The 20747-nt window shown below is 55.2% G+C and overlaps 1 protein-coding gene across 6 annotated transcripts in view; it reads left to right on the top strand.

The window, feature by feature from the left end:
* The first annotated feature begins 2170 nt into the window (after window positions 1-2170).
* LOC128917557 (collagen alpha-1(I) chain-like) overlaps window positions 2171-20747 on the top strand; it is a 104267-nt gene continuing 85690 nt past the window's right edge. For 5 of the 6 annotated variants that reach the window (XM_054220841.1, XM_054220842.1, XM_054220844.1 and 2 more), the window contains exon 1: window positions 2171-2306. In XM_054220841.1, the coding sequence (XP_054076816.1) occupies window positions 2213-2306 (94 nt within the window). In that variant the 5' untranslated portion in view covers window positions 2171-2212. Of the gene's footprint in view, window positions 2307-13460; window positions 13509-20747 lie in introns of those variants that run through there. The other variant, XM_054220845.1, reaches the window with a different exon arrangement.

The raw sequence follows: 20747 nt of genomic DNA, 5'->3' as shown, positions 1-20747 counted from the left end.
CCAGCATCCAGCCCCTTCGCCCGCAGAGGAAGCCTGGGACGTGCTGGTGGAGCAGAGCTGTGTTCCTTCAAAGAAAAGAGTATCAATAACCGTAATTTATTCATTTTATCCTCATCTCCACTTGCTGTCGTTGCTCTGAAACAGAATATCCCAGCGTTGGCTTTGTCTCTGTCTGTGTTTATTATGTCTCTGTTTCTGGCTGCCTTTTCTCTGCCCAGTAAGTCACAAACAGAGGAGGAGGAGGAGGAGGAGGAGGAAAAGGCATGGTCCTTGTCCAGCTACTCCTGCACAAAAGTCTGAAATACCCCCAGGGGTATAAAACCCCATTTTCTTGCAGGAGGCTGAGGAGGGGAGTGGATGTGGTTGCGTTACGGGATTCGGCAAAATGGTAGCACGTTTGAAAAGATGACGCTGAGCTGAGCCGACAGCACTGTGGCAGAATAAATGCCTTTTACAAGGTGTTTTCCCCTTCTCACGGAGTGGAGAGTGTTTAAACGACCTGGTTCTGTGGGTAATCCACGTAAAAAACCCTCCCCCTGGGGTGGGAGGGTGGTATGTGAAGGGAGCGGAGGTCTCGGCACTGCGAGGCGGTTGCACGTCCCACCACAGGGACCGGCTGCAGGACAGAGCCAGGAGATGCGATGGGAGACGTGCTGCTGCTGGGACAGAAGGTCACAGCCGTGGAAATCAATGGGATTCAGCTACACCTGAGCAAGGAAAGCCAAACCCGCGTCACATGCTCTTGACAAATAAAGTCCCCTACGCGGCAAAGCAAACGACTCCTTGAGTGTCTCCGACCTTCATTTCCTTGGCAAGCTGAGTCAGTGCCTGGCAGGGGAAGGGCCTGGAAATGGGCAGAGGGGGGTGAGAACAGCACCTTCGGCACCCAGCTGGGCTCACGTATCAAGCAGCAATCGGGATCTGGAGAGAGGAGCTTACAGAAGTCCCATTTCCCACCACAGCCGTGGTGCGGTGTTCGTCTGAGCAGCCAGGTGACACCACCGGGCGCTTGAGCTTCTCCTGGCAAGGGACACCCACCTGGATGCAGGCGGGTCTGGCTGCCCCTCGCTGAAGGTTCCCGTATTTTGGGGGGGGTCTCTGGGTGACCGCTGCAGAGAAAATACTGGCAACAGACTGGGAGTGAGCCTGCTGCTTCTGTGGGCCTGAGCCAAAACCCCCCAAAGGGCTTCTGCGAGCTCCCAGGGCTTTGTCACACGAGGCAGAGCGGTGCTGGGAAGCGTGCAGCCACGGCGGCAGGGTCTGTGCTGCTGGTGACAGCAGGGAGTTTGGCGCGTAGCACGGAGCGGGGTCTGCCGTGGGGCAGTGCTCGTGCAGGGCACCGCGCGGACGTGGGGCTCTCTGGGGTGGTGACCGGGGAAACTGGCTTTTGGGGTGTCTGTCTGCGAACACCTTCCGCTGCCACGCTGCTGTGAGCGGTGTGAGGGCTGGGCAGGACTGAGCCGGGTGAGATTTAACCCACAGAATGCCGAGAAGGGGGTGAACTGGCCCAGACTCTGGCTAAGGAGGGGGGGGTTGAGCCCAGAGGCCCAGCACAGCTTTCCCAGGGGCGTTGGGGTCCCTCGCTCACCCCAAAACGCCCCAGCAGGAGGCTGCTACGTCCCATCACCCTGTGGGAGCAGGATCAGGGACACCCCCCCCGGGGGAAGCAGCATGCCGGGGGGGGCAAAGCACCCCAAAAATCACTTGCAGCAAGTTATTTGGGGGGGTGTGTGGGGGTGTCTCCTTTACCTATGGAGGCCAAACCAGCAGATGCGAGGGGGGGGTCACTAACCCCTGCAGCACCCAGTTGAGGTACAAGTGTGTGTTACCCCATACAGCTCAGCACACACCGGGGTGGGGGGGGGGGGGAGTCCCCCCTCCAAGCCCTGCAGCGCTGGGGAGCGTTAGAAGTGGGTATGATTTTTTTTTTTTTTTTGGCGGGGGGGGGATTAACCCCCGCCCCACTGTCAGGAATGCGTGCTCCCCCTTTAGAGGTGGGTGCGGGGATGGGGGCAGAGGGAAGAGGGTGCCCCCCCAACTCCCCAAACCCCGCAGGGTGCGGGGGGTCCCCGCAGCGCCGGGCGGGCCGGGGCGGGGCGGAGCGGGGCGGGGGCGGGGGCGGCGGGGCCGTGCCTGCCCCGGCGGCGGCGGCGGCGGCGGCTGCGGCGGCGGGGCCGGGCCGGGATGCGGCGGGGCCGGCACCGGGCGCAGGATGCGCTGCGGGGCGCTGGCGCTGCTCTGCGCCCTCCTGCCCCTCTGCCCGGCGGGGCTGGACCCCCCCGAGCCGGGATCCGGGCTGCACGCAGGTAAGGGCGGCGGGACGGGGAGGGGGGAGGCTGGGAGCGTCCCCGGGGAGAAGGAATGTGGGGGTCCCCACACTAAACCTCCCCCCCCGGCCCCCGCGGGAGGTCGGCTGGGCATCGCGGCGCCCCCGCCCCCCCCCCCCACTCTCCGCCGCCCCCGGGCCGGGATGATGCTCGGCGCGGCGGTCCCCGCTAGGATGCAGTGTTAGCCCAGGGCTGCAGCCCCCGCAGCGGGGAAAGCGGCTCGGAGCTCCCCCCCCGGTGCCCGCCAGCGGCCGGAGTTCGGCTGGGATGCGGCGGTGGGTGCCGCTGTGTTGGGGGGAACCCCCGGCACCCCGGCCGTGGGGCAGCCCCTCCTTGCTTGGGGGGGGGCGGGCAGAAAAGCTTCCCCCACTGCGAATGGCACCCGCCGTGGGAGCGGTGGGTGGGGTTGGGGGGCTGGCAGGGAAGGTCTCGCTTTGGGGGGGCTCGGTGGCAGGGCCACCGCTGGGGCAGGGCACGGTGTCCCTCTCCCCGCAGGAGCAGAGCAGCCGGACTGGTCGGGGTTCGTGCGTGGCTTCTCTGATGTGTAATATAACACAGCTGGAGCTCTTCTGGTGTCCGGGGCACTTCCACGTGTCTCCATGGCCCTCCTCTTTCCCCTCCGCAGCTGGTCGCCAAGTCCTGAAACTTCTCACAAAACTTTTGGGAACGCCGAGTCCCGTCCCTCCCTGTGGCAGGAGCCCTTGGATGGCTACCAGCCGGGACGGACACAGCGGGGTCCAGGCCCCTCGCCCTCTACGACCCGTTTGCATCACGAAAACTCCACGCAAGCCGTTTCCAAAGTTCGGTGTGTGGGGCTGGGACTTTTCACTGGGAAGTGATGGGCTGTGCAGGGGACGGCGGATACTTTAATAGAGTGACTGTAAAAGAGGGATGTTTATTTTGAAGGAAGCACTGACCCTTTCCAAGCCATCCGTCGCTGCATTTGCGTTGTGCTAACAATCACGGGTCCCAGCCAGAGGCGGTGACCCCACGCTCCTGTTCACTGCGCAAACCCCTGCCCAAAACCACGCGTGTTTGGATGAGGTTAGAGTACGGCTTCAATACACCCACATCGGTGGGAATGTGGTTCTTGAGAAGGAAACCACTGATTTATCTCAGCGGAGCTTAACTCCACTTGAACCTTGGCTGGCAAACAAGGCTGGGGCGATGCAGTTCACGGCCTGGGAAAATGAGCAGGGAATTGCATCCCAGGGGCTGGAACTAGAGTGAAATCCGGGTGGGAATAAGGCGCAGGGGGGGTTGAGGTTGAAATGAGGAACTCAGGAGGCGGTAACTCCATTGAGGGTATTGGGCTGCGTGTGCGGGAAGGGAAAGGACAGGGAAGGGAGTGCCGGTTGCCTGTAGCAGCATTAGGAAGCTTCATACTCATGTGTTTTTATTTCCTGTGGGTCCCGGGACAGCCCTGAGGAGGATTTCACTGATCATCATCCAGGTGTTTGGTTTTATCCTCTGATCACTGCTGCCCAGGTTGCTAAAGGTCGCCAGCTTGGCCAGGTTTTCAGAAGCACTGAAATATTGCAGATTCTGCCAGAGAAGGGGGCACGGACCTCCAAATGCATGGGTTTCTCAGGCTTTGGTATAAAACCGAGACAGTTCTTTGGTCTTGAGGCTCTTATTCTCCAGCCAGTCCCTACTGATGGTGCCTCGGAGGAAGGCCTGTGTAGCCCAGCTCCAATAAATGTCCCCAAGGAAAGGGACAGGGGGTGAGGAGAAGCTGGCTGCAGAGCTTGGCTGCTCTTCTTGACCTTGGAGCTGGGCTCGGCATTGCAAGCTGGAGCAGTGACCCGTGGCACTCCTGCAGACTCTGGGTGCTTCGTACGGCAAGCCCAAGTCAAGCGGGGAATAATTGAAGCGGGGAGCGAGTGCCAGAAGAGAGCAGGTAATGGCGTTGGGACAAGATGATCTTTAAGGTCCTTTCCAACCTGAACCATTCTGCGATTCTGTGACTTGAGCCGGGAGTTGGTCTTCAAAGCTGGTGGGACCTTGTTGAGGTTGCGCGTTCCCGCTGCTGAATACAGCAGCAGAGGAGAGGGCACGGCGTGTGGCAGCTGTGGCACCTTAGGGCTAGAAGGAAATTAGGATCCATTTCTTAGGTGGATCCATTAGGAAATTGGGATCCGCTTTTGCTTCTTTAGTCACTGCAGCTCAGTCGGGATTAGATGATTTGTTGATGCCTCCTGGACCTCTGCTTGGGTTGGGGAAGCAAACAGTTGGTATTTCTGCAGCATCCCTGTCATGGGGGTGGCACCGTCCCCTCTCCTGTGTCTGGTTGGAAGGGTGGTTTGTGTGGCTCGTGCTTGGGAGAGGCCGGTTTCTACGTTCATAAGCCCCAGCTGGGGCTTTGGGTTGTAAAAGCAGGAGGTGACTCCACCTGGGAGGGAAACCTGGCTGGTGCCGTTGGTTGTGTTTGTAGCTGTTCCCCAAAGGATCCTCGCTGATGATCTCAGGAGGGCCGAGGGTGCCAGAAATGGGTGGGAATTGACTCCAGCCTGCTGGGAATGGGGACGCCTGGTGTCCTGTCCCCCACGGGAGCTGCCACCTCGGAGCACGCCCATACTCTTTAAAGTTAGCAGTGTTTGCACTGAATCAAGGCCGTCCCTTGAGCCCTAATCCATGCATTGCCCGGAGCGGCAAGCCGGCCTGGAAATGGTGGAGAAATTGATTTTTAGGGGAGCGTTATACGGCAGCGGGTGGGAGCTGATCTCCCTGTGCCCGCTGCTGCTGCAAAGCCCTGGGTGCCTCCTTCCCAAGGCTGAATTATTGAATTTGCACCTAAATCGGTGGTTTGAGCCGTAAGGATTCCTGAGTGAGACCCCTCGTGGCGCTGTGGGTCGGTGGCGGTGGGGGGAAAGGTGGCACTGGCAGCGTTTCTCTGAGGTCGGGGTGCTGCGGGGTTGCGCGAGCCCCGGTTGCTGCTGAGCATCCCCATCGTCACGTCCCCGGTGCCCAGATGTGTTGGCCCCAGTGGGCACAACACGGGTGTCTCCAGGGCTTTGCTGAGCTCCCCCCACCGTTCGGGGGATGCTCTGGTTGAGGAGCCGGGGGAAAGTGGGAAAACTCCGTGGTGTAGCGGGAACTTGGTGGCTCCAGGGCTCCTGGGAGCTGGTTTTTTTCCCCGTTAAGTGCAATAACCATACTTGTGACCTGGCCCTGCGAAACACAAAACTCCCCAAACCAACCCAGAAAAATCCCGTCTGGGAACGTGACCCAAAAAAATGAATGCGCGCGAATGATTTCCCATTAATTAAAGCTTAGAGTCGCCCAATTAAAATCTGCTTAATTAAGGGATGAGTGGCATCGGAAAATGCAACGCTTGGCTCCTGCAGATGGTATTTCTTGCTCGAGGGCTGGTGAAAGTAGACTTTGAGTAAATTATCCTCCTGGAGGTCTGGTACTCCGAAATGTCGAATACGTCGTTTTTCAGCAAAGGCTCCTCAGATCTGGCGTCTTACGCTGCCGTGTGCTCATGATTAGGCTGTGTGTGGGGACTTGGTGAATGAAACGTTTAACCTAATGTAAATATGCAAAATCAGACATAAATTGCGGTGCGTTGGTGCTGTTTGTGTGTGCACGGTAGCATATGTTTTATATGATATAGATCACATCCGTGCGTGTGTGTGTGTATATAAAGCTTACAAAATGATGGTCATCTTAACTAGTTTGTAGGTCAGATTGCTTAAAAATACACAAATACCAGTTTTGGACTCTTGGCGTCATCTCCGTTTGACCCTCCAGTGCATGATCATTCCTATGGAGTCCTCAATTAGGCCATTATATGTCGGGGTGGGTTTTTCCCCCCCGCCCCCCTCACGAGACCCTAAATTGTGCATTTAAAGTGGCGTAAATCCAGGGTCGCTGCCTCTATCCCCATCACAGAGAGCATCTGTGCAGCCTTCCCCTGGGGCTGTTCGCCCTTGTGAAGGCAGAGAACGAGCGATTAAACGCCGGGGGCTCGCAGGAGTTCCCAGAGCCCCCAGACAGAGCCCACCAGTATCTTTTTTTTTTTTTTTTTTTTACAATGCAGCTTTTATCTCGGAGGTCCTTCGTGCGCTCCTCTTAGCCGAGGTTGTCTTTGCCCGAGGATGGCGGCGGGGGGAGCCAGCCCGGGTCTGTTGGGCTTTGTGCCCGTTCGAAGGGGGCTGGAAGGATGGATGTGGGGTTGCCCACAGGGCTCTGCTGCTTCCCAAGGGTGGGGAGGTGGCCAGCTGGGGTGGGGGTCGGTCTTCTCTGTTCCCCGCAATTCTTTTTGCACCAGAACCTGGCGAATTTGGTGCAGTGATTTTGGCCAGGAGCGCATCCGTTTTCCTACGTGATTGTGAAGGATCTCCCATCGTGGCCTGAAGACTTGGAGCGATGGCAAAGCTGACCCGTTCCCGGGTGGGCTGCAGTGAGCCATTGCCCTCACAGCTCAAAAACACCCCCCTTATCTAAAGCCTGAGTTTCCCGAGCATAGTTTCCAGCTGAAAGAGCCCTTTTCCACCCTGCAATCCGCTGGTTCCTTTATTCGGGAATTGGGAGGAGGTGGGTAGAGGCAGGAGCACTTGCTGCTTTCCCTTGGACAAACGCACGTGGCACAAATGCCATCGCTTGCTTTTGATAGATGACTTCTGGTTGCTCGGTCGTATCCCCGTTTTCACCCAGCTCAGTGCGGTCGGGTACCGGCTGCTTGGGGAACCCCAGCCGGGATGTGGCCCCGCTTTCCTCTGCCGTGTCTGGAAGAGAAAGCGCCGACCTGGGACACGACGCTGCATTTCGGGATGTGGCGTGGGCTGGATATTTTCACACTGCTCCCCTTAAATGCTGCCATCCCACCCGCCTCCGCTTTCTTCCCGAGGTGATGGCAGACACGCGGTGCTGGTGGCAAAGCCGTAAGGGATGCAGGGACAGTGGGATGCAGGGACAGTGGGATGCGTGGGATGCGCAGAGCTGGTACCATCCTGCGGCTGCTGCATCCACGTATCTGCCGCGACGATGCTTTTCGCTGTGGTGTTTTAACTTCGCCGAACTTGAGCTGTTCGGATTGAGAAGCCTTTCTGTTATATGTCTGTCTGGTGCCGATTTATTTGAAAAATTTCAGGCAAAACTGTCCAGCGGTTCCCAGGATCCCGGTCTTCAGCGTATATTTGTATTCCCGCAAGCTGGAGCACAGACTTGAAGCTTGGCAGCAGCCCCGTGAGAAATCCTTCCAGATTAGACCAAGTTATAAAATCTTAAACCTTTCCGCGAGCAGTGGGCCGTACGGAGCCTCATTTCCTAAAAACTCTCTCTCCCTCTTGAATTTTTTTTTTTATTAAGTGCCTGCTCTCTGGGTGCCAGCAGGTCTGGATCCTGCCCTGGCCTGGCTCCGGCAGCCCATGTCCCCACGCGTGTCACCGCGCAGAGCAGAAAAGGACCGCGGTGCTCCTTCTTGCCGTGTACCAGGGACGCTAGCGCTGCTTGCCCCTCTGGTTTTTTGCGTGCAATAGGTGGAAATCGTTAGATTTGAATTCTAGTGTGCTGGAGAAAGGTTTCAAAGGTGAAAAAGTGCTGTTCCTTGGGGGGAAGATTTTTTTTTTTCTAGAGAAGAAGGGTAATGGATCGCCTGCGTGCTGCGGGTTTACGATCATATAAACTTACCAGGGAGTTGAACTAGATAATAGCGTATCGTGCCCGTGGAAAAATAAACAGTTTGAACTGGGCTGTGCGCTGTTAATGCCTAAACCGCTGCCTGCCCTCGTGGGAATATTGCACGGAAGCCTCGCTGCTCTCCCGGGCAAAGCCTGGTGCCCGCGCACAGCTCCAGCTGCCAGCGCTCAAACCCAAGCTAAATTTTTGGTTTGCCTCCAGCGAGACAGAGGGGTCCTGGCGGGGAGAGGACAGGGCTGGGGGTGAGAAGCAGCTCCGGGTGGCCGTCCCCACCCCTGGCCTCAGGGCTGGCTCCCAAAAGTCTCCTCATTCCTCGCAGGGGGAGCCGCCATCTGCTCCTGGTTGAGGTCCCGGCTGCGCCGCGGGGGCTGACGTAACGTCCTTCCCCCCCGCCCCGGCTGAGAACCAGAGCTCTTTGTGTGTGTTCAGTATGTGCTATATATATATATATCTCCATAACATTCGTCTTGGCTCTCACAAGCCTTGTAGTCCCCCTGCCTTGTAGTGGGGCTGGTGCCTGTGCGGGCGAGGGATGCTGGCTGCGGTACCACCATCACCACCTGCGAATGGCTCCGGCTCAGCATCCCGGGAGAGGAGCCCACGCCCCGGCTCACTGCGGCGTTACGGCATCGCTCCTTCCTCCGGGGTTTGGTTTTCTTTGAGGCTTGTTTGGGAAGGGAAGCTCGGGAGCCCCTTTGGAGAGGTGCTGGATATCGGTGGCTCGTGGGGGCTTTTGGGTGGTGGGGGCTCAGTCCTCGTGGTCCTGGGTGGGTGTAGGCTCGGGGCTTCACAAAGCATGAGGAAGGAGCCGTCCTCCGCAGGGATGCTCTGGCATCTGGGAGGGTCTGCAGGGAAAGGGTCTGTCCCTGCTCCTGCCTGTCAACCGTGGCGGCGTTTTGGGGGACAGATGTGAGCGCAGAAACCTCATTTCCTTCATCTAAGAAGAGAGCGGAATGCTGTTCACCCCGACCTACCATTGCATAGCAAGATTTTTTTTTTTAATTTTATTTTTTTTTTTTTTAATGCTTTGCTCCCTATTTTTAAACAAAGCAGGCTGGCGGGGCTGGGTCTGTCCCCGTCCTTCACGGTGAGCGTGGTTGAGCTGAGCGAGAGGCCGAGCATCCTCGCCGCTGTGCCGGTGGGCGAGACCCGGTGCTGCCGGGGGCTCTGCTTCGCTGGGGGCAGCCAGTGACGTTGGCGGAGGGAAGAGCTTCCTGATTGTCAGCTGGTGGCAAAGGGACTCCTTGTCCCTGTTGTTCCTTCCCTGAGCAAAGGCTTCATTCAACCTGCAGCCCCTGGGAGCGAGCGCAGTCGGCTGAAAAGCTTTGCTCTCTTGTGGCCATCAATTAAGAGAAAAACCTCTCTAAGATTTAAGCATCCTCCTCCCCTGCTTTTCCCACTCCAAGAACTCAAGAGAGCAGCCCAGTGACAAAAATCAGCTTCTGTTTAGGGCACGTCAACCTTGACAGCGCGTCTCTGTCCCACAACGATGGCAATTAGTGCAGCACTAATTACCCACGTGGAACCTTGCCTGGCTCCCCCAGCCCTGCCGGCAGTGTAATTCCCGCGGGGTTAAAGGCCACCTCAGGTCACGTCGCGCTGATCCCGGTGCCGCTGGGGACAAGGGTGCCCCGGACGCAGCAGCAGGAGCACCAGCATCTGTTTCATTGGATTTGCCGCCGTGGTTTCACAGCTGGGTCGCAGCAGCAGGAGCAGCAGGATTGGCTGTGATAAGGGGGATTTCTCTCCCCTAATTTCCTTTCCCTCTCATCCCTGCCCGTGGTGCCTGCTGGGGGGGAGGGACAACGTTTCTGGGAGGGGACAAGGTGATGAGGCCACAAAGATGATCAAAGGGCTGGAGCCCTTCTGCTGTGGGGACAGGCTGAGAGAGCTGGGGGGGTTCAGCCTGGAGAAGAGAAGGCTCCGGGGAGACCTTAGAGCCCCTTCCAGTCCCTAAAGGGGGCCTACAAGAAAGCTGGGGGGGGGCTGTTGGCAAGGGCATGTAGTGACAGGACGAGGGGCAATGGTTTAAACTAGAGCAGGGCAGGTTTAGATTAGCCATGAGGAAGAAGTTCTTTACACTGAGGGTGGTGAGACACTGGCCCAGGTTGCCCAGAGAGGGGGTGGAGGCCCCATCCCTGGAGACATTCAAGGCCAGGCTGGATGAGGCTCTGAGCAACCTGATCTAGTTGAAGATGTCCCTGCTGACTGCAGGGGGTTGGACTAGATGGCCTTTAGAGGTCCCTTCCAACCCAACACATTCTATGATTCTATGACAAGGAGACCTGAGGTGACATGATGGCTCTCCAGGGGCAAAGTTGCCCCCAGTCCTGCCCCATTCCTGCTCCCTCCCAGCACCCCCGTTGCGGGGTCCCCCCCAGGATGCTGGGGGGTGCAGATGGAGCATGGCTAGTGCCGCTCCTCCTCGGGTGGCTGCAGTGCATTGCCACCCAGGCTGCTCAGCAGCCTGACACCCCTGCATCAAATCATAGCACAACTCGGGTTGGAAAGGACCTCAAAAGATCATCTGGTCCCACCTTTTGTGGGGAAGGGAGCCCGGCTGAGATTGTCCAGCACCCTTGTCCAGTTGCATCCTGAAAACCTCCAGCGTTGAGGACTCCACCACATCCCTGGGGAGGTTGTTCCAGTGACTGATTGCTCTCGCTGTAGAAAAATTCTGTCTTGTATGAAGATGAAACCCATCCTGATGTAACTTGTACCTGTTGCCCCTCGTCTTCTCCACGTGACTCCTTCGTGAAGTGAGAGCCTCCATCCTCTTTGTAGCTGCCCTTTAAGTACTGGGATACTGTGATGAGGTCCCTACTCCAGGGAGGATGGACCTAACTCCTTTGTTCGTTCCTCACTGGATGGGTTCTCCAGCCCACCGATGACCTTCAAAGCGCCTCTTTATTTTCTGCCTCCCCTCTCATCCACTGCTTGGTGACCGGGGCTGGATGATGTTCTCCACCATTGACCTGCTGAGGCCATCACTCTCTTGCAAGCCCTAAAATTTGGCTGGGTTACTCCTCTAAAGCTCAAGGGAGCTGCAATGGGGAACTCTTGCTGTGGGATTTCTGGTTGGGGAGCTGCTTGTGGAGTCCCCCCGCTCCTGCCCTCCCTTCCATGGGGGTCTGCTCCTGGGAGGAGAAAGAAATGGTGTGGTTAATTAATGAGGTTTCAGCCGGAGCTGGTCTGCTTGGGGTTTTGGGGGGGTTTCCAAGGCCGGAGCTGTGCAGAGCTGTGCTGTGGTGGAGAAGTTGTTCTGGCTTGTTCCGAATTACCATGGGCATCATGTAATGCACCAAAATCGCTCTTCCCACAGGTGTCCCGCTCGATGCTTGCGGGTTGTCAAGTCTTTTGGTCAGCGTTGCCAGTCCAAAACATTTGAAGAGTTTGTCAAGGGACCCGATATTTGTTTCCCTAGTCTCGAGACGCAGATACGCGCTTCTGTGCTTATTTCCACAGGAAGCAGGTTCATAAAACCTCTTTTCAGAGCAGCAGCAGAGCAGTTTCTGCCTAATTCCCGTGACTCCCAGAACGGGGGCTCAGGGAAAGCTCCAGCACGGTGCCAGCATTCACCAGGTGGTGCACACCAGCTCGCTTGAGCTGCTCTGACTTGATTGAACAACCCAGCGCATTAAAGACTTTGCCAAGCAGTTAATTTGCAGGAGGCTTTCTCAGAAGCTTAACACCGGCATTAGCGCAAACACCCCTCCGCTAACGCTGCATCGTCCTTCCCGCAGCAGGTCCATCCTTGGATGTTTCTCCTCCAGGTCCCTCTCAGCATCCGCAATGAGGAGCTGAAGGTGATTCCCCCTTCTTAGACACATACGATTTTATTTCTAGGCTTACTGAGCTCTGTCTCCTTTATTTTTACTGTTGTGTTGTTTTTTTGTTTTTTTAAGAGAAAGAAGGTGCGAACCCTGCAGATTGGCAGCTCCCCAGGCAGAGGGAGGCAGCTGGGGTTTTCTAGAGGCGCGATGCCCTTTGGGATGTGGGATGTACCTGGAAAGATGCTCGCACTGGGCTGCAGCTGGAGAACGCCTCTGCTGATGCGAGCGTGCGCGGCGTCCCCCATGGCAGCGCAGCCTGCGAGGGCGTCGCTGCTCTTTTCCTGACACTGTCAAGTTCTTTGTAAATTAGTTCGTTATTTGAAAGACGGGAGTGATTAGTAAACCAACTGGCAGAGAACGGAGATGCGCTGGGAAGGGAATCTAGCCCCAAACATCAGAACTGGCTGGAAACATTTTCCCCCAATGTCTTTCCGGTGTGTTTTCAACACAAAAACGCACTTTCTGCAGTTGAGATGCTGAGATTTTTCTACATAAAATTTTCCCTTAGAAAAATATGTAGCTTTTCCGTTGACAAAACAGAAATAGAATATTCCACTGCAGGCCGGTTCAGCCCCAGTAAAGCCAGTCCCAGCTTGGGGAGGTCACAGTACAGCCCAGGTGACATGAAATCTCCTCTCCTGGGGGGCTGCCTTGCCCCGCTCTGCTTCTCCCTCCTTATCCGGGTCGAGCAGGGTGGAGAGCGGGTCCATTAATCCCAGGATTAATCACCCGCAAGGCGATGAAGGTCAATACTGAGCTCCCTCCAAATGAAATATGATGGTCCATTTCCACAGATCTCATTCGGATTGTTTCACTTGGGAAGAATGTCAGAATTTCTTCTTTTTTTTTTTTTTTTTTTCTTTTTTCTAATCCAAAATACCTCAGTGAAATGCCTGGCTATTTTAAAACATTTTTTTTTTTTTTTTTTTTTCCTTCCCCGTTTTCTTTGCCAGCAGGTTTTTTTCTGCTCTGAGACACGATGGATGGGGCAGGGGTATGTCAGTGTCTGATCACGACGGGGCACCGCGGCAAGCGGGGGGAAATGCTGGTGTCTGCCCTGGGCTGGGATTTCTCATGTTTGACGGAGTTTGTTGAGCGCTGGGATCTCGCGCCAGGCTGGGGAGGGCTGAGCCCCAGGTACCCCAAAGGGTGAGCTTTGAAATATTCCTCCAGCGACTCACGTAAGGTGCTTTGCGTATTTCTCCGGCCAGTCTTGTAGGGTGGCAAAGAGCTGACGTGCAGGTTTTGGTGCTGGCGATGAGTTGGGGGGCAACGGTACCACCTGGAAAGGAAAGGCCAAACCTCCTGTAACTCGGCAAACTCCCAGCTTCTGGCACCGCTTTGGGGGGAGTCAACATGGGCTGCTTTTCCCAGAGGTTGGGCGTTTGCCATTCAATGGCACGGTGACCTTCCTGCCACCGAAAAAAATGCGGGTCAGAGATGCCGCAGGCGAGAGCAGAGCGGTGGGGTGAGGCCGAAGCACGTTCCCACGGGGTGTGAGCCCATCCCCAGGCTGGTGTGAATCTTTGCGTGTGCGTGGAACCTCTTTTTTTTTTTTTTTCCTTGCTCTAAGGAGTCCCAGAATCTGCATTCACGTTCAGTTGAGAGCTCCGCTCGGCGGTGGGGGACCCAGCCCTGGGGACGGGACCTGCTGCTGCAACACCTGGTGCTCCTGGTGGTGTTTAACGGCTCCAGATGGCAGGTGTGCAGGGTTCCCCCCCCCCCCCCCCCCCCCCCCCCCCTGCCCCTAAACCCTCTGGGGGGAAATTATAGGGGTTGGGCAGAGGTCAAACAGATTTAGCCCAGGGAAAACAGTTGATTTTTGTTACTTTCACCAGAGTGCAAATGAAGGTCAATTTTTTTTTTTTTTTTAATTTTTGGTCTTTTAAAATCATTCAAATTGCAGTTTCTTTTTTTTCTTAAATAAAAAAAAAAACCCACAACAAAACAAACAAACAAAAAAAAACAAACCAGAAAGGTAATTAACTTTTATTTATTGAAAGCTGACTACCCTCCCGACTAGCACTATGCAGAGAGATGCTTCCCCACTTGCAGAAGATGGCTGTGTTCTAAGTTGATATGTTGAGATAAAACATAAAATATTTCCATGGGTGCTTGGAGAAATAGGAGAAGCAGGTAGGTGATATATCGCAGCCACATCCTAGAGCACTTCAGAGCCCCAGACTCCTCCATGACAGACCCAGGGATAATCCCTCCTGCTGCTGTGGAGGGAGGATGCAGCTGATGCTCATCGCAGCAGCCAGACCCAACCGCTCAGAGCTGGCAAGGAAAGCCAGGAGAGCATGGCGGGGGGATGATTTAGGGCAGAGAAGGGCACAGAATCTTTCACGCCAGCTCATCTGGATGGTTTTGATGGGAGAAGCTGGTCATAGAATGGTTTAGGTTGGGAGGGATCTTTAAGACCGTCCCATTCCACCCCCTGCCCTGGGCAGGGACACCTCCCACCAGCCCAGGTTGCTCCAAGCCCCGTCCAACCTGGCCTTGAACCCCTCCAGGGATGGGGCAGCCACAGCTTCTCTGGGCAACCTGTTCCCGTCCCTCACCACCCTCAGAGCAGTCCAGTATCCCTACCTTTTTTTTTGGGTGGGGGAAGGTCTGGTTGCTAGATGCCCGGTGCCCCGACATGGAGAGCACCTGGGAGCAGAGAGCAGGTCGCCGGGGACGAGGTAAGGACTGAGCAGGTACCAAGAGCTCGCTGATGCAGAGGCTCCACACACGTGTGTGCAATGACTAACTCTATAATGGGAGATTGGTGGAAAATGAAACCTCCGTAGCCTTTGAAGCCAGGACCGAACGGGGAAGCGGTGGGGTGGGGTGGCCGTGACGTGCAGCAGGGCTGGGGCTCCCCGATTTTGTGCCCTGGCCCTGCTGCTGTTTCCCTGCCCGTGGGTTCCATGGGTAAAGCAGGGCGTGATGCTGGACCGATGCGTGCCTTTTCCCTTCCTCTAATGACATCTCTTTGCAAGACAAAATGCAGCCAGGCAGTAGATTATGTTCCATTAACTTTCTCTTTTCTTTTTTTTTCTTTTTTTTTTCCCCAAACCTGCTAGACATGATGCTTGATGAGCTGTTATTCTGCCAGCCTGCCGTCTTTTGTGCTTATCCGTTCCCTCTCTCCCTACCCCTGTGGGTGCCGATGTTTAGGCCGCTGCCGTGTCAGCAGAGCGCTCTGGCTTGTGACGGAGGAACGCGGGAGCCGGTGGGTGCCGTGGTTTAGGCAGTGGGTTCGCTTGGAGCGGATCCCACCAGCTGGGGAAAAACGCCCTGCTGCAGTGCAAGAGCTGAGGACGACAGGACTTGTCCCAGAAAGATGTAAATAAGATGTAAATTGGAAGAGATATTTGAAGTAACCCCAGGCAAGAAGATCATAGAGCCGTAGGGCGAGGAGAATTTATTGGGGTATTCTCCACGTGGTCACCACCACGCAGGACCCAAACCCGATGTGTTTTGGGGTATTTCTATGTCTCTGTACGAACGATGAAGTGTGTGTATATTTAGTGTTGAGTATGAGTCCATGCCACAGGTTCTGAGTGGAAGAGGTAAATTTTATTATTACTTTTTCCGCTTTCCTGCTGCTGAGCCTTTGTTTCTAAGCCGCGTTTTCAACGGCAGCTTCCAGGGGGAGTGGGAAATGCTTGATTAAAGAGGCGGGTTAAGCGAGCTGCCACCCAACGAGGGCATCTGCCACACGGGAGCGAAACCTTTAGTTTAACGGAGTTGCATTATTAATACTTTTCTGAAGTCCTTGAATGGATCAATTAAACAGCTGGGTTTTGCCTGTGGAAATGCTGGTCTTTGTTTTGGCAGGCGGGGATGTACCGGGGCTGAGTGAGATGTTCTGTAATGAGAGCTATTAAAAGGTCGTTAGCGATGCAGAGGGGTTTTGAAGCTGGATCTCGGCAAGCTTTGCGTGAGCAGATTTTTAGCAACTCCTGTGCTCTTTTTTTTTTTTAATTTCTTTTTTTTTTTTTTTCCCCTCTTACTGAGGTATTTTGCTGGTTTTAACTTTGAGGGTGGCAAACTGAAAGGTTTGGGTGAGAGAGGACCGAGTCTCCATCGTGCCAATGGTCCTCCTCGCCCTGGCCAGTGACTCGAGGACGCGGGGCCGAAAGTGAGCTGCAAAGAAAGAGGGAGAAAGAGAGAAAACCAGTGGCTGCGCAGGCTGTCCCTAGAGGTTGAGTGACTCCAAGAACAGCTTTCTTCCAGGGCAGGGCGGGCAGGGAAGGGACTTTCATTCCTGGCAGCACGTGGTTTGTTTTAATTTCAGAAATCCCGTGTTTCTGCCTTGCAGCCTCAGAGCAAACCTGGGCAACCCAGCCCGGGGCTCCCTACCTCAACCTAAATGAGAAATTGCACCATTTGTTCCCGTTTCATGTTAATAACCGTGAGGTTTCGCACTCATTTGGGAGGAGAGAAGGGCCCGAGTTCCTCACAGGGGAGTGTTGGAGCAAGACGTCAGCCTGGGGCAGATTGCAGGTCCTGAGCTGAGCACCCCCCCGCCATGCTCCACAGGCAGCAAAAAAAGGCAGTGGGAAATTACCCCCAGCCTTTCTGCTGATGTGCTCCCTTGAGGATGGATGCGTTGCAGGGACAAAAGCCAGGGCAGGTCACAGCTGCCTCAGACCCGCTCCCGGGGCTGGCGCTGAGGAGGACAGTGCTCCATCCCCCTTGCCCGTGGGAAATGCATGAGGGTGAGCGTGTGGTTAATCCCCCCCCAAGCCACAGTTCACATCCAGGTGCTTTCTGGTTGCTGTACGGTTTACACCAGCCCTTGGCATCACATCCCTCGGGGCTGTGGTCGGCTTCGATGGCTGTAAGTCGGATGCCGTCCTTCAAGGCCAGGTTGGATGGGGCTTGGAGCAACCTGGTCTAGTGGGAGGTGTCCCGGCCCAGGGGCCCAGGGTAGGGACCGGATGATCTTTAAGGTCCCTTCCAACCCAAACTGCGTGTCCAGCAGGAGCAGGGAAGTGATGGTGCCTCTGTACTCGGCACTGGTGAGGCCTCACCTCGAGCGCTGTGTCCAGTTCTGGGCCCTGCTGTGCAAGAGGGACATTGAGGTGCTGGAGCGTGTCCAGAGGAGAGCTACCAGGCTGGTGAGGGGTCTGGAGACCAGGGCATATGAGGAGAGGCTGAGGGAGCTGGGCATGTTTAGCTTGGAGAAGAGGAGGCTGAGGGGAGACCTCATTGCCCTCTACAACTCCCTGAAAGGAGGGTGTAGAGAGGTGGGTGTTGGCCTCTTCTCCCAGGTGAATAAGGACAGGACCAGAGGAAATGGTCTGAAGCTGCGGCAGGGGAGGTTTAGGTTAGATATGAGGAAGAATTACTTTACTGAAAGAGTGGTCGGGCACTGGAACAGCCTGCCCAGGGAGGGGGTTGAGTCACCATCCCTAGAGGTGTTTAAGAAACGTCTAGATGTGGCACTTCAGGGCATGCTCTGGTGACAGCGATTGTGGGGGGTTTTTTTTGGTGTGTGTATGCTTGGACACGATGATCTCAAAGGTCCTTTCCAACCACGAAGATTCTATGATTCTCTGATTCTCTGGTTGCCTGCTGGTTCAGCCGTTGCTCCTGCTCCCTCGGGCTGGCTCGAACCCGGATGAAAGGTGGGGGCTCCCAAGCTGGCTGCCCACCCCCGACCTGCTCCCAGCCCTGGGAGAGCCGCTTGCCCCGGCGCGCTGAGGAGGAACCAAAGCGACGCCCAGCTCCCTGTGCGCCTCCGGCTGCGGGAAGCAAAAGTCGCCCTGCTGGGACCAGGCAGGTCTGGCAAACCCACCTCCATGCTTTAAAGGCGGAGGTCCACGATGGCTCCCTCCTTTGCAGGGTAAGCCTTTCAGCTGCTAAACTCGCTTTGAGCAAAAAATTCTTCTGGTGGGACTTTCTAAGGAGGAGATCAGGCGCCTGCCCAGCGTAAGCAGTTTTCTGAATACTTATTCAAGGGTTCATTTTCTAATGCCTCGCTCATGCTTTTCCTCTCCAAATGAGTGGACTTTTGGGAATCCTGTACCTTCTGCAGTAAAAGTGCTGTTAATTTTCTTCTGCAGCTCTGCTGGTTTTAATTGTAACCTCCCACGTTAGCTGTAACAACCCATATGTTCATTGTATATATTCTTTAATTTGCTGCTGGCCTACCTCAAGGTTGGGTTGTGGTAGAGTTTCAGTTGCTGGGAGGACTTCAAATCCAGATGAGATGTTTTTCCCGAAGGGAAAGATATTTTTCCAAATTCAGACATGGGTGTTGATCTCAAAGCAGGGACTAACCTGGAGATCTCCTTGGGCATATTCTTTGTAGGACACAGGATCACAGGGCATGCTCTAGTGGCAGAGACTGTAGGTTGTTTGTTTGTGGGGGGTTTTTTGGGGGGATTTTTTGGGGGTGTTTTTTGGTTTTTTTTTTTGGTGTGTGTATGGTTGGACTCAATGATCTCAAAGGTCCTTTCCAAACATGAAGATTCTATGATTCTATGGTTTCGGGGTTTTTTTCTGGCTTGAAAATGCATGAATAGGAGCGGATGCCATGCTCAGTGATCAGTCTTGTACCATTTGATTGATGTTGATCGAGCAAAAGTGACCCAAAATTAAATGAAAACAGCAAAAATGCTGTGCCTCAGTTTATCCCAGGCACACTTGCTTTAGAAGGCAGCGCTTAGAAGTCATATACTTTTGTTCTTGTGATTTAATGATTTTGATATTATATTTTTCTCTCTTAAATATACAAGGCAGCTGTGGTTCTGAGTGGGCAGGGTGTGACTGTGCCCCAGAAGAACTACTGGTGTCACCGGGGCAGTTGCTTGCTGCCCTCTGGAAGAGCCGGGCTGGTGAGAAATCAACTTTTATGGCTGTTGAGATATTGCGAGTCTGTTTAACATCACATGCAGTGGCAGGAGGTGTAGGGGAGGTGCATCACCCACATCCAGGAGCGGGAGATTGTTATAGCATAATTCACCTTGGAAGAGACTTCTGGAGCTCGTGGAGTGCAGCCCCTGCTCGAAGCAGGTCCATCTAGATCCGAGCCACCAAAAGGGCCACCTGGAGATGACCGCTGCTGGGAGACACGAGTGGCGTTTCCAAAACTGCTCCTTTGTGTCTGGGCTGTTATTTCTGATATGTGCGGTCTGGTTTAGTTTAGCTTGGTCTTGAGCCTTGGAAAGAAGTGTCTGGGCTTACGTCAGACTGCAGCTTTCTCCTTTCAAGTACAAGGAGCCAACTGATACTCCAACGGGCAAAGGGGAAGGGGAGACAGGGCTGACGCACTCCAGGAGGCCCCAGGGTATGGAGGGAGCTCCAAGCCTTGCCGATACGGGAATTGCAACTTCCAAAGCAGCATTTAATTCCCACAAAGAAGGGAAGGAGGAGAGGGGGAACATCAGTAGCTGGAAGCTGATCCCAAACCAGGCGGTTGCAGCTCTGTCGGAGGCATTAAAGAACTGCAGGAAGGAGCATCCCGGTCTGTCCCAGCATGTTGTGCTGCTCTGTCTCCTCCCCAGCCCTTCATTTCAGCCGAAGGGACTCCCATGCCTTGCAGCTTCCTGCCTCTCCTGAGCCAAACATGTGCAAACGTGACCGTGAATCCCACCCTGGATGGTTTTTATACACACAGGCTGGTATTTCCTCCCGGCTCCCTCTCCCCCTGCACGGCCCCTTCACAAAGAATGGAGTCAGGCATCGCTTGTGACCTTGACCTCTGAACCTCTCCTCCCCTCCTCCCAAAATGTGAAGCATCTGGCAGGCATGTGCTGCCTGGCTGCTTGGTGGGGCTGGTGGAGCTGCAGGGATCTCACACAGGCTGTGGCTTGTCTCTGGGCTCCCTTGGCCCGCTCGCCCATCTGGGACGTGTTTGCTCTCCATCCCCGGCCTGGTGCCTGCTCCTGGTGTGGTGGCTGGTGGTGGGGACACCCTCCCTCTAGAAGTGATCCCCAAGAAGAGGGATGGCTTGTCCATCCCCCTTCATTTCACGTTGCTCAGGAAAAGCTTCCTCCAGTGAAAGGGTCTGGTGGCTGCATCGAAGTTATCAAGGGTTTGACCATCACAGGGCAAGGAGTGATCCAAAATGACTCCAGCCTGTGAAGACCAAGCCAGATCTCCTCTTGGTTCCTGTGTACTCCTGGCTCCCAAAAGGCTCAACGGGAGCTTGTTTTAGGGGACATTTTGAAGAGGGAACCAGCTAGTTCTGGTTAATCCCTTCCTGATGCCTCCAGCAGCCGTGATGTTGTGTTGTCTGAGCTTCAGACCAACACAAAGATACCCAGATGTCTCGTCCCCTGACCATGGCATGGTCCTCTCCTGACAGTGTAGGGGGAAGGGGGAGAGAGATTCTTCCTCTTCCATGGGTGGTTCTGGGGTGTTGGGGATGATTCATCCATCCATGGAACCAGGAGGTCCATGAGATGCTTCCCACGGCCAGTGCTGGCCCAGAGGCAGCTGGGAGCTGAGGTATCCCTGCGCTTTGTAGCATGGAAGTGGTGAGGCAGCGGCGGTGCTTCAGGCAGGTAGAGGTTGGATCATAATCTCAGCAATCGCTGTGAGCTGGGGGGTCTCCCCCAGGCTGTTCCTCACCCAGGACCACTCTCTGGAGGTATCTCTTCAGGGGAAGGCGATGTATTTCTCTCTAGGATGGTTCACTGCAGATGTGAGTTGTCACATCTTGCATCTGTGGGGCCAACCTGTGGGTGCATTTGCTGCTGTCAGAGAGAAGGTCTTGGGGCTGGGCAGGAGCAAGCAGAGGCCAGTAGGGGCTCTGCTGTGGGGCTGGTCAGACCAACCTGGTCATAGTATTGTGGGGAGATGGAAGCTGTCATCAGGGCTGGGGTGTGGGAGATGGGCAACGGCTTCATCCTGGGGGCAGAGACGGACCGGATGGTTTTCTGGATGGGATAACAAACTCTTGGCTTAAAAAAAATAACATGAAGTTTGAAAAGAATAA

Source organism: Rissa tridactyla, chromosome 14 (genome assembly GCF_028500815.1).
Source record: "Rissa tridactyla isolate bRisTri1 chromosome 14, bRisTri1.patW.cur.20221130, whole genome shotgun sequence".
NCBI classification, from domain to species: domain Eukaryota; kingdom Metazoa; phylum Chordata; class Aves; order Charadriiformes; family Laridae; genus Rissa; species Rissa tridactyla.
The sequence above is the reverse complement of the archived record's forward strand: the minus strand, read 5'-3'. Positions and strand labels throughout refer to the sequence as shown.